This window comes from Mobula hypostoma, chromosome 18 (assembly GCF_963921235.1).
Source record: "Mobula hypostoma chromosome 18, sMobHyp1.1, whole genome shotgun sequence".
In the NCBI taxonomy this organism is placed as follows: Eukaryota; Metazoa; Chordata; class Chondrichthyes; order Myliobatiformes; family Myliobatidae; genus Mobula; species Mobula hypostoma.
In genome coordinates this window covers 6,100,064-6,113,159 of record NC_086114.1, presented here as the reverse complement: position 1 = coordinate 6,113,159, position 13,096 = coordinate 6,100,064, and the positions used below count along the sequence as shown (strand labels likewise).

The following is a 13,096-nucleotide window of genomic DNA, read 5'->3' as shown; positions in this document are numbered from 1 at the left end:
CCACCAGTTGATCCTAATGATTTAGAGCCTTGAGACTGAATAGATCCAAATAAAACCATCTGAAGTTAACTGATGGAGATCAGACATACCTCCACGCCAGCTGAGATGTAATGCAAATAATTCACCAACTAACCACCACTGAGTTGCTCTTGCTACCTCCAATCTCGGAAGTGACGGCTTGGGAGGCCAAACTATGCCCAGCCTATTCCTGATTTCATCTGCACCCAGTGGCTGTGTCCACAAAACCACCCTATTAAGTCTGATCAACATGTATCCCTGTTGAAGTCACCCAACAGAACCACAACTTTAGAAGAAATGGACCAACATTTTTTTTGGGAGGGGGGCGTGCTTTAAATGCCCCTTCGAGGACGTGCGCACACAAGTAATGGGGGAGGGTTACCTGCACGTGGAATGCCAATACCCTGGGGCGCGTGCACGGGACCTTTAATTACCTCTGGCGGGCGGGCACACTGCAAAAATGGTGGGGGTGCGCACAAGTGGGCATTAGGAGCCTTTAAGCGTGTGCACACCGACGACCACCACCCCCCGCTATATACAAACAAACACACACACAGCGCGCGCACGTGGTCGGCCTAGGCCACGAGGGCGCGCACGGGGGAGAAGGAGCTCTCCGGCCTCACGTGCGGCGCAACTCTAGCACCGACGGATAGCGGGGAACCCTGGATTCGGCTAGGAAGAGAGCTCACCGCGTTGGACTGCTTCAGGAAGGCTTTAGCTGCCTTGTCGAACTTGTTCTCCCGCAAGAAGCTATAGACCTGCGGGTACAGGTCACTCGGCACCGCTCGCGGCTCCATCTTTCCTTCCTCCGCCACCCGACTGCGCAGACGTGTGCGCACCGCCTCACGGGAGTCATGTTACCACGTGGTTCAAACATCCGCCGGGCGCCGCCGAGCATGCGCAGAGTACAGCACCTCTTCCCACGAGGCGGCTCTCAGAACTGCGCGTGCGCAATTGGAAGCCGTCGCACGGCGTTGGCTATCGCCCATGCGCTGTAGAACTGCGCCAAGGCCATTCTGCCCAGTTGAAATGTGCTGGATGGATAAATGCTGAAATTTGCTCTCATGGACCACAATCACCAGTTTATTCCTAATTGCAGAGAAAATTTACAAGGATGTTGTCAGGACTTGAAGATCTGAACTACAGGTTGAATAGGTTAGGACTTCATTTCCTAGAGCATAGGAGAATGAGGGGAGAAGTATACAAAATTATGAGGGGCATATATAGGGTAAATGTAAGCAGGCTTTTTTTCCACTGAGTTTGGGTGAGACTAGAGTTAGAAGTCATGGGTTAAGGGTAAAAGGTGAAATGTTTAAGGGGAACATGTGGATTCTGGGCAGTGTCTTTACAAGATGGGTGACCCCCAGCCATTATCAGTACTCTTCTGAGATTGCCTGGCGTCAGTGGTGGCAGACCGAGGACTTGCGATATGCACCACCTGCTCCCATGGCTTCACATAACCCTAATGGGGAGCTAAGCAGGTGCTATATTTTGTCCAAGGGTGACCTGGAAGCTAACAGACAGAAGTGCCTTACATCTTCTTAGGTAGAGACACATCTACACCCTGCCACCCAAAGAGATCACAGTACTCACTGGATAACCCTAGTTTCGTGAGTTATCTTTTGCCCATATTGGTCCCCCTTATATCTATTCCATTCCCCATTCTAGTTTCACTTTCATCCCTTTGCTTCTCCTCACCTGCCCATCACCTCTCTCTGGTGCTCCTACTCCTTTCCCTTCTCCCATGGTCCACTGTCCTCTTCTTTCAGATTCCTTCTTCCTCAGCCCTTTATCTTTTCCACCTATCACCACCCAGCCTCTTCCTTTGCCACCTCCATCCCACCCACCCACTTCCTCCTCACTTCTCCTTTTTGGGCCCTTAGCTTCCAGTGGAGCCTAGGCCTTTGATGACCTCCTGTCTCCATTATCCCAAGTCGATGTTTCTGGAATTCATTGTATCCACCATACAGGGGATCAGACTTCACCATACACATTTCCACCTCTCATGACAGGGACGTAGGGTTGGACTTTGAGAGGCTCCCTCTCATTTGCTCTCACCTATCACCTACCAAATTATTCTCCTTCCCCTACATATATTTCTTCTTCTGGCTTCTGCCTTCCTTTCGATACCTGATGAAGGAGCTCAGCCCGAAACATTGACTGTTTATTACCCTGCATAGACGCTGCCTGTCTTGCTAAATTCCTCCATCGTTATATGTGTTTAGCTCTGGATTTCCAGCATCCGCAGAACTTCTTGTGTCTAATTTAGAGATACAGCACGGCAACAGGCCCTTCTGACCCAACGAGCCACATCACCCAATCATACCCAAGTGAACTTACTAACCCGTCTGCCTTTGAAAGGTGAGGGGAAACTGGAGCACCCGGAGAAAACCCATGTGGTCAGAGGGAAAACGTACAAACCGCTTACAGACGGCAGTGGGAACTGAACACCAGTCACCTGTGCTATTGAGCATCAACTGCTGAGCTACTGTGCAATCTCTATTTATGTATAGTTTTTCATACATGTATTTCTTCATTTTCCCTGTAAATGCCTGTGAGGAAGTGAATCTCAGGGTGGTATATGGTAAGATATACACACTTCGATTACAATTTTACCTTGAACTTAGTTTGCCAACTTTTTCCATTTACATAATTCTTTATCCCGGGAACCATACCAGCAAATTCACCTGCATTTCAACTTGTCTGTCATTCTCTTTGGTTTGTCAGTAGTTGCAAAAGTGAGTGGCACTCCCCAGGAGCTTGAAGGTGCAGTTTAAAATATGCAGTGAGCAGGATTAACGCAGCGTTCAGCTCATAATACCTCTTGGATTGCCACGTTACTCAACCAGCAATCAGGTTTTTATTCACTAGCACAAAAGAGGGCAGGACAGAACAATGAGCAGAACAAAAAGGGAAAGTAAAATTACAGCCTGTTGGGGAGGAGACCATCTTAGCAGGTGCCTTACTTAACATAGAGCATAAGAGAACGTAGATACAGCACAGGGACAGGTCCTTTGGCCCACAGTGTTGTGCTGAACTGTATTCGCCATTAAATGGCTAATACAGGAATAGTAGCAAGTCAATATTTGGTAATTGGTTTATTATTGTCTCACGTGGCGAGATGCAGAGAAATTTCTTTAGCCAGAGGGTGGTGAATCTGTGCAATTCATTGCCACAGATGGCTGTGGAGACCAAGTCATTAGAGTCAGAATCAGGTTTATTATCATTGGCATGTAACCTGAAATTTGTTAACTTAGCAGCAGCAGTACAATGCAGTACATAATATAGAAAAAAAAACAAACTAATAATGATAAATAAGTAACTAAGTCAATTACAGTATACGTATATTGAATGGATTAAAAATTGTGCAAAAAAACAGAAATTTTATATATTAAAAAAGTGAGTTAGTGTCCAAGGGTGCAATGTCCATTTAGGAATCGGATGGCAGAGGGGAAGAAGCTGTTCCTGAATTGCTGAGTATGTGCCTTCAGGCTTCTGTACCTCCTATGCAATGGCAACAGTGAGAAAGGGACATGCCCTGGTTGCTGGAGGTCCTTAATCATGAATGCTGCTTTTCTGAGACACCGCTCCTTGAAGATGTCCTGGGTACTTTGTAAGCTAGTACCTAAGATGGAGCCAACTAAATTTGCAACCCTCTACAGTTTCTTTCGGTCCTGTGCGGTAGCGCCCCCCCCATACCAGGAAGTGATGCAGCCTGTCAGAATGCTCTCCACGGTACATCTATTGAAGCTTTTGAGTGTATTTGTTGACATATCAAATCTCTTCAAACTCCTAATGAAGTATAGCTGCTGTCTTGCCTTCTTTGTAACTGCATCGATATGTTGGAACCAGGTTAGATCCTCAGAGATCTTGACACCCAGGAACTTGAAGCTGCTTACTCTATCCACTTCTGATCCCTCTATGAGGATTGGTATGTGTTCCTTTGTCTTACCCTTCTGGAAGTCCACAATCATCTTAGAGACGTTGAGTGCCAGGATGTTGCTGCGACACCACTCCATTAGTTGGTATATCTCACTCCTGTATGCCCTCTCGTCACCACCTGAGATTCTACCAACAATGATTGTATCATCGGCAAATTTATAGATGGTATTTGAGCTATGCCTAGCCACATAGTCATGTGTATATAGAGAGTAAAGCAGTGGGCTAAGCACACATTCCTGAGGTGCACCGGTGTTGATCGTCAATGAGGAGAATATGTTATCACCAATCTACGCAGGTTGTGGTCTTCTGGTTAGGAAGTTGAGGGTCCATTTGCAGCGGGAGATACAACTTCTCAATTGGGATTGTGGGAATGATGGTATTAAATGCTGATCTATAGTTGATGAATGGCATCCTAACGTAGGTGTTTATGTTGTCCAGGTGGTCTAAAGCCATGTGAAGAGCGATTGAGATGGCATCTGCTGTTGACTTGTTGTGACGATAGGCAAATTGCAGTGGGTCCAGGTCCTTGTTGAGGCAGGAGTTCAGTCTAGTCATTACCAACCTCTCAAAGCATTTCATCACTGTAGATATGAGTGCTACCGGGAGATAGTCATCAAGGCAGCCCACATTATTCTTCTTGGGCATTGGTATAATTGTTGTCTTTTTGAAGCAAGTGGGAACTTTCTCCCGTAGCAGTGAGAGGTTGAAAATTAGGAATATTAGAAGGTTGATAGATTTTTGATTAGTAAGACCGTTAAAGGGAAGGAGAATGGGTTCGAGAGGGATAATATATCAGCCATGATGGAATGGTGGAGCAGACTCAATGGGCCAAATGGCCTACTTCTTCTCCTATGTCTCAGGATCTTATGCTCTTATGGTCTTGAAAGCTTCAGTCATCAGAACATTGAGGTAGCACAAAGTAAATTTATTATCAAAATATGTATATGTCACCATATACAATCCTGAAGTTCATTTTCTTGCAGGCATTTATTTACGCTACCATGTTCTTTTGATTGTAAATGAACAAAATCAGTGCAGACATATAGTGCAGATAATGGACTATAATGATTTTGATGATTGCATCCTCCAAACTTTCATTTTCATTGTAACATTCAAGATGATTGTCGATACCTTCAAATTCTTTGTAGTTCTGAGGATATGTCCTGGTCCAAACATATTGATGCAATTACAAAGAAGGCTATATTTCATTAGGAGTTTGAGGAGAATTGGTATGTCATCAAAGACACTCGTAAATTTCTATTGCTGTATCGTGGAGAGCATTCTGACTGCTTGCATCACAATCTGGTACGAGGGGCCACTGCACAGGATTGGAAAAAAGCTGCAGAAAGTTGTGAGCTCTGTCAGTTCCATCATGACCACTAGTTGCCCCAGCAGCCAGGACATCTTCAAAAGGTGATACCTCAAAAAGGCAGCATCCATCATCGAGGACCCCCATCACCCAGCTCATGTCCTCTTCTCATTGCTACCATTAGGGAAGAAGTACAAGAACCTGAAGACACACACTCACATTTAAGGAACAGCTTCTCGCCCTCTGCCATCAGATTTCTGAATGGACAATGAACCCATGAACACTACCTCAATATTTTCCCTCTCTTTTGTATGATTTATTTAATTTCTTTTCGTATGTACTTATTATAATCTATAGTTTTTATTATTGCACTGCTGCCACAAAACAACAAATTTCATGAGATATGCCAGTGCTATTCAACCTTATTCTGTGCTGGATGTTTCCAATACAGGAAAAAAAGAAACTATGCATTTGGAACTTGAAACATGTAAGAATCTTTCAGACATTTGATTAGTAAAATGTGACACTTATGACATATTGTAACTTTAATTGAAGCATCTGCTCCTCTACACAGATAAAAACAATTTCTTCCTGTCATCAGTAAGGATGTAGTTGGTACAAATGGGGATTATGTGACTGAACATGCCCATTGTTACCAATCTGGTTCAATGATATCGTGTTACTATGTAAACAAACTGTAATAACTGTTCATTCATCTGTAAAAAGGCCTTCTTTTTGTAGTCTCACCCTGCTTTGAATTTGGCAACTTTCACATTCTATTCAAGATTGTTTTATGTCATTTCTAATACACAGATGTAAAGGAGAATGAAAATTTATTCCAGATCTGAAGCAGTACGAAAAAAAAATCACAATAAGATGATGTAATGTTGAAGAGACTTCAATAGTCCTGATGAAGGGTCTTCACCCAAAATGTTGACTGTTTACTCTTTTCCAGAAATGTTGCCTGGCCTGCTGAGTTTCTCCAGCATTTTATGTGCTTTCATTGATGTAACGTGGAAGCAGGTTCACGGATTTGGTGAGTGAGACAGAAATCACTGACTGTGAATAAGCATATCAATCATTCATTTACAAACAGTAAAAAAATTGACCAAAGATTACACAAGTTACACAAACTACAGAATTAAATATTCAACGGATAGATACTTAGCTAAAAGTGTGTGCGGCACATACTTTCCCAATGGTTCTGTGAAGCGTGTCCTGGAGACAAAGGAAAGAGAGAGAGAAAAAGCCTCCTGCACGTGCTACTTTATGACCCCGAGGCTCCTAGAACCGAAAATTGGAGTCGTGGCACACAAACCAACCAATGGGAAAGGGTGGTTGCAGTTTTTAAAGTGACCTATTAACAATTGATATTAGTGGAAGCGGATTTTGACTGGCAAATAAGCCACACCCCCATAAGACAGATGAAGAACCCAATAATAATAAACACAATAAATATAAATGTTGTAGATTCCAGTTACTTGGGACACATTGGGACCAGGACATTTCAGCCCAATTAATTTGGTTTTTGTGTGCCATACTCTGCCAGAGCCTCGGCGACCAATTTTCGAGTGGTTGTCTTGGAGGAAGGATTCTGTGAGTGGTCCCCCACATCCTTCTCACAGCGCAGTTTTTTTTACGAGGCCGAGTTGCGAGCTCGACACTCAACTCGGCATGGATGGAAAGCGTGCCCGGGAGCGGCCCGACTGGGTTCGAACTCGAGAACCTTCGCTTCAGAGTCCGGCGCTGATGTCACTGCGCTACCAGCTACCTCAATTAACTGAAGCTTCATGGAAATAGTTAAAAAATATAAAAAAGACAAACTGAGTAACAAATTATGTATTTAAATGAAACACTGAACAAATTACAAAACTACCAGAAGTACTACAGTACTATAAAACTGTGTCTAAGTCCCTAATATTTATCAACAGGGGAATTCATCCAGGGTATGCAATGAACAAAATCAGCTCAGACAACCTTGTGTAGATAATGGGCTGCCTTCATATAATGCTATCTATGATGGCACCCTCAAAATCTTCATTTTCATTGCAATATTCAAGATGATTGTGGACACCTTCAAATTTTTCATAGTTCCTAACTTGTTGAGGTAGTGAAATCGGTTCATTTTCACCTCCAGATGTTTCTAGCATCTCGTATGCTTGATACCACAGTAAGCAAAACAGTTTGGAATTGTCTTACTGCTTATTTCTTGTCAACTATCAGTGACAAAAAAAATCACTGCTTTTTGAACACAAATGGAACTGCAAAAATATTTAAAATCTGTTTGCTCTAAACACAGTATAGTGCCTAATGGCCACCTAAGTGTGCGCTACTGGCGCTAGTTTGGACCTGTTCGGAAAGTCTTCCCTCCCAGTTGAGCGGCATAGTGTCCCAAGTAAATGAAGGGAATCCCGACAACTATTTTGGTTAGTTTTTATTCATTAAGAGTTGTCCCAAATAAGTGGCTGCCTCGATTAACCAATGGTTCAGTAAACCAGGATAGCTTATATACATAGATAAATTGTAGGTCCATAGAGTGACACTAGGCATAGGACTGTCTGGATATAAAATAAGGTGACTGAAAGGAAATGATAAAGTTGTGGTTAGGGTGTTGGGGGTGGGTTAGTGGGTGAAAATGTTGATCAACTACACTGCTTGGGGAAAGGAACTGTTTTTCAGTCTGGTGGTCCTGGCGTGGATGCAACGTAGTTACGTTCCTGATGGGAGTGGGACGAACAGTCCATGAGCAATGTGGTTGGGATGTTTTTCTTTGAACAACTTTTCTTTGTTTTGTGGCTATCTGGAGAAGACAAATCTCAAGAGTTGTTTCCTGCACACATACTTTGATAATAAATGAACCTTTGAACCTTTCGGACCTTGAGCCTGCAAGAAAATGTATCTCAGGGTTATATATGGTGATATATGTGTACTTTGATATTAAATTTGCTTTGAACTTTGAATAAGCCACGGTAAAAACAGTGTACTTGTACATTGTGTTCTGTAGGATTACTTTTATATATTTATTGTGGTTTTTTAAGTTCTTTTATTGTGTTCTTTATGCTTATTGTGATACCTTGTGCTGCATCAAATCCGGAGTAACAATCATTTCATTCTCCTTTGCACTTGCGTACTGAAGAATGACAATACACTATCGTGAATCTTTTGTAACAAACTAAAGTTCAGACTATTTGGGAACAGCTTCTTCTCCTCCACCACCAGATCTCTGAACAGTCCATGAATCCATCTACCTAAGTATTCTTTATTTTCTTGCACTATTTATTTATTTCTGCAATTTATACTAATATTATGTCTTTTAAATTCTGTATGTATTTTTATGTCTAATGTAGAGCAACAGGTCCACAGCAGATGCCTCCTCATTGGCTCTTCAGTCAACCCTGGAACATCTGGACAGCAAAAATGCATTGTACGTCAGGGTGCTATTTACAGACTACAGCTCAGCATCCAATACCATCATCCCCTCAAAACTAATCATTAAGTTTCATGACCTTGGGCTCAATACCTTCTTATGCATTTGGATGCTCAATTTCTTCACTTGCAGTCTCTAGTCAGTTCGGATGGGCAACAACACCTCCTCCACAATCTCCATCAATACAAATGCACCACAAGGCTGTGTGCCTAGCCCCTTGCTCTACTTGCTTTACACATCTGAGTGTGTGGTTAAACACAGCTCCAATGCCATGTTTAATGGAGTACAATGTTGGTAAATGCAAGGTCATCCACTTTGGAAGGAAGAATGAAAGAGCAGATTATTATTTAAATGGTAAAACATTGCAGCATGCTGCTGTGCAGAGGGACTTGGGAGTGATTGTGCATGAATCACAAAAGGTTGGTTTGCGGGGGCAGCAGGCTATCAAGAAGGCAAATGGAATGTTGGCCTTCATTGCTAGAGGGATTGAATTTAAGAGCAGTAAAGTTATGCTGCAACTGTACAGCGTACTGGTGAGGCCACACCTGGCGTACTGCATGCATTTCTGGTCTCCTTACTTGATGAAAGATATACTAGTTTTGGAGGTGGTGCTGTGGAGGTTCACCAGGTTGATTCCAGAGATGAGGGGGTTAGACTATGGAGAGATTGAATCGTCTGGGACTGTATTCGCTGGAATTCAGAAAAATGAGAGGAGATCTTATAGAAGCATATAAAATTATGGAAGGCATAGATAAGATAGAGGCAGGAAAATTGTTTCCACTGGTAGATGAGACTAGAACTAGAGCGTCAAGATTCAAGGGAGTAGATTTAGGATGGAGATGAGGAGGAACTGCTTTTCCCAGGGAGTGGTGAATCTGTGGAATTCTCTGCCCAATGAAGCAATGGAAATTTCCTCAGGAAATATATTTAAGACAAGATTGGATAGATTTTTGCATAGAAGGCAATTAAGGTTATGGGGGAAAAGGCAAGTAGTTGAAGATGAGTCCTTGGCCAGGTCAGCCATGATCTTGCTGAATGGCGGAGCAGGCTCGACAGGACAGATGGCCTACTCCTGCTCCTACTTTTTATGTTCTTAAGTTAACTTTGCTGTCATAGCCAAATCATAGGTGATGATGAATTAGCATATAGGAGGGAGATTGAGAATATCACTGAGAGGTGTCATAACAACAACCTCTCACTCAGTATCAGCAGGACCTAGGAGCTGATTATTGACTTCAAGAGGAGGAAGCCAGATGTTCATGCGCCAGCTCAGAGGATCACAGATGGAGAGGGTCAGCAACTTTAAATCCCTCAGAGGACCTGTCCTGGGCCCAGCACATACATGCAATTATGAAGAAAACATAGCAGTGCCTCCTCTTCCTTAGGAGTTTGTAGAGATTCGGCATGACACCTAAAACTTTGACAAACTTCTATAGATGTGTAGTGGAGAGTATATTTACTGGCTGCATCACAGCCTGGTATGGAAACACCTTGAATGGAAAATCCTACAAAAAGTAGTGTGTCATCACAGGTAAAGCCCTCCCCACCAGGTCATACTCCGTTTACATTGCTGCCATCAGGAAGAAGGTACAGGAGCCACGGGACTCACACCACCAGGTTCAGCAGCAGACATCAAGCTCTTGAACCACAAAGGATAACTTCACTCAACTTCAGTTGCCCCCATCATTGAACTGTTCTCACAGCCTATGGACTAACTTTCCAGGATGATTCATCTCATGTTCTTGATACTTATTGTTTATTTATCCATTATTATTCTATATTTCTCTTTGTCTTTGCACAGTTTGTTGCCTTTTGCACACTGGTTGAACAAAAGACAAATGGTCTTTCATTGATTCCATTATTATTCTATAGATTTATTGAATGTGCCTGAAAGAAAATGAATCTCAGGGTTGCATATGTTGACAAAGCAACACATTTTATGTCATATAAGTTTAAAGTTCAAAGTAAATTTACTATTAAAGAACATATATGTCACCATATACAGTCTTGAGATTCATTTTCTTGTGGGCATACACAGCAATTCTAAGGAACACAGTAGAATCAATGAAAGACTGCTCCCAACAGGACAGACAAACAAAAGACAATAAACTGTGCAAGCACAGAAAAGAAAAGAAAGTAATAATTAATAAATTAGCAACAAAGATAGAGAACAAGACACAGTAATAATGAATAAATTGGATTCAGAAAAAAATGTCTGAAACATTTGATTTCCTTCAATCTCTCTATGGAATTAAATACTTACAAATACCTTCTCATTTGTTTCTATTGATCGGGATTAAAACTCTTGTGTTATTGCATAGCTATGAGGAATGTAATAATTGGACTATTGGATGTAGACATGATTCGGTTCCCTGCATAGAATTGCCAACTCTGGATGGAAATTGACTCCTCTAGAGTGTCTATAAGCACTTAGGAGCTGCAGTAAACTCTCAAACAACTGCAGTGTATGGTGCAACGATAAATCAAATGTCATATCACACAGCACACACTGTTCTTAGAAGTACACCTAGAGCTTTATACAGGGCACTTAACTTCCCCATTTAAAAAATGTGCATTATCTACTATTTACATAGATAAAATTATTCAGTCAATTCACTATTTCTGTGTATGAATTTACACAATCATTGAACAACTAGAAAATTGACTTGGGTGAAAATGTGGACGAGTGAGTTAGTAAGTCTGTAGACAACGCAAAGATTGTTCGATGAAGAATCTTGATGAAGGGTCTCAGCCTGAAATGCCTAAAAAAAAAACAACCCAAAGAAATTTGATTCTTTATTCCTGTCCATAAATGCTAACTGACCTGCTGAGTTCCTCCAGGGTTCTATACATCTTGCTCTGGATTTCCTGCATCTTCAGAATCTCTTGTGTTAAAGTCGAGGAGTTGCAGAGGTTGTCAAAGGATACAACAGGATAATGATCAGTTACAGATTGGGTGGAGAAAAGGCAGAAAGAGTGTATCTTGAACAAGTGTAAGGTGTTGCAATTTGGGAGAGCAAGTGTAAGAGGAAAATGTGTAATAAATGGCCGACCCCTCAGGAACACTGATATACCAGCAGACTTGATGAGCTGAACAGCCTAATTCTGCTCTGATATCCTATGGTCATATGGTACAAAGGGACATGAGGGTCAAAGTCTGTACTCACTGAAAGTGACCACGCAAGTAGATAAGGTGGTAATGAAGGCTTATATCATGCTTGCCTTCATTGGATGGAGCTTTGAGTATAAAGGTGTGGAGGTCATGTCACAGCTAAATAAAACTTTGGTTAAGCTGCATTTATTGTGTTTGCTTTTGGTCACTCTATTACATGAAGGATGAAGTGGCTTTGGAGAGGGTGCAGAAGAGGTTTACCAGGTGCTGCCTGGATTAGAAGCTGGACTATTTTGGGTTGTTTTCTTTGACACATTGGAGGCTGAGGGGGAGATCTGATAGAGATTTATAAAGTTATGAGGCATAGATAGCGTAGATGGTCAGAATCTTTTTCCCCAGATAGATCATTGAATACATCTACACAGAGTATTGTCGCGGGAAAGCAGCATCCATCATCAGGGAGCCCCACCACCCAGGTCATGCTCTCTTCTCACTGCTGTCATCAGGAAGAAGTTATAGGAGACTCAGGACACACACCAAACGGGTTCAGGAACAGTTATTACCCCTCAACCACCAGGCTCTTGAACCAAAGAGGGTAACTTCACTTGCCCATCACTGAACTGTACCCACAACCTATGGACTCACTTTCAAAAACTCTTCATCTCACGTTCTCGATATTCATTGCTTATATATATATATATTATTTTTTTTTCTTTTATATTTGCACAGTTTGTTGTGTTTTGCGCACTGGTTGTTTCTCCATCCTGTTGGGCACGGTCTTTCATTGATTCTATTATGGCTATTGGATTACAGAGTATGCTCACCAGAAAATGAATCTCAGAGTTGTCTATGGTGACATATATGTAGTTAGATAATAACTTTATTTTGAACTTTGTACTTTGAAATATCGAATACCAGAGAACATACATTTAAGTTGAGGCGTGAATTTATAAAAGATGTGTGAGGCATATTTTTTGCACATAGGGGCATCATGATAGTGTAGCAATTAGTGCAACACTTTACAGCACCTGCGATTGCCGGTTGGGGTTCAACTCCCACCCTGCTTGTAAGGAGTTTGTATGTTCTCCCCGTAACTGTATGGATTTCCTCTGGGTGCTCTGGTTTCCTCCCACATTCCAAAGACGTGCAGGTTAGGGTTATTGTGTTGTGAGTATGTTATATTGATACCGGGAGCATGGTGACAGTTGTGGCCTGCCCACAGCACATCCTTGGACTGTGTTAATTGTTGATGCAAACGATGCATTTCACTGTATGCTCCAATGTTTAG

The 13,096-nt window shown here is 42.2% G+C and overlaps 1 protein-coding gene across 4 annotated transcripts in view; it reads right to left on the bottom strand.

Moving 5' to 3' along the window:
• nolc1 (nucleolar and coiled-body phosphoprotein 1) overlaps positions 1-837 on the bottom strand; it is a 44,372-nt gene extending 43,535 nt beyond the window's left edge. For all 4 annotated transcript variants that reach the window (XM_063070381.1, XM_063070382.1, XM_063070383.1 and 1 more), the window contains exon 1: positions 708-837. In XM_063070381.1, the coding sequence (XP_062926451.1) occupies positions 708-815 (108 nt within the window). In that variant the 5' untranslated portion in view covers positions 816-837. The remainder of the gene's footprint in view (positions 1-707) is intronic.
• Between the last annotated feature and the right edge of the window lie 12,259 nt (positions 838-13,096).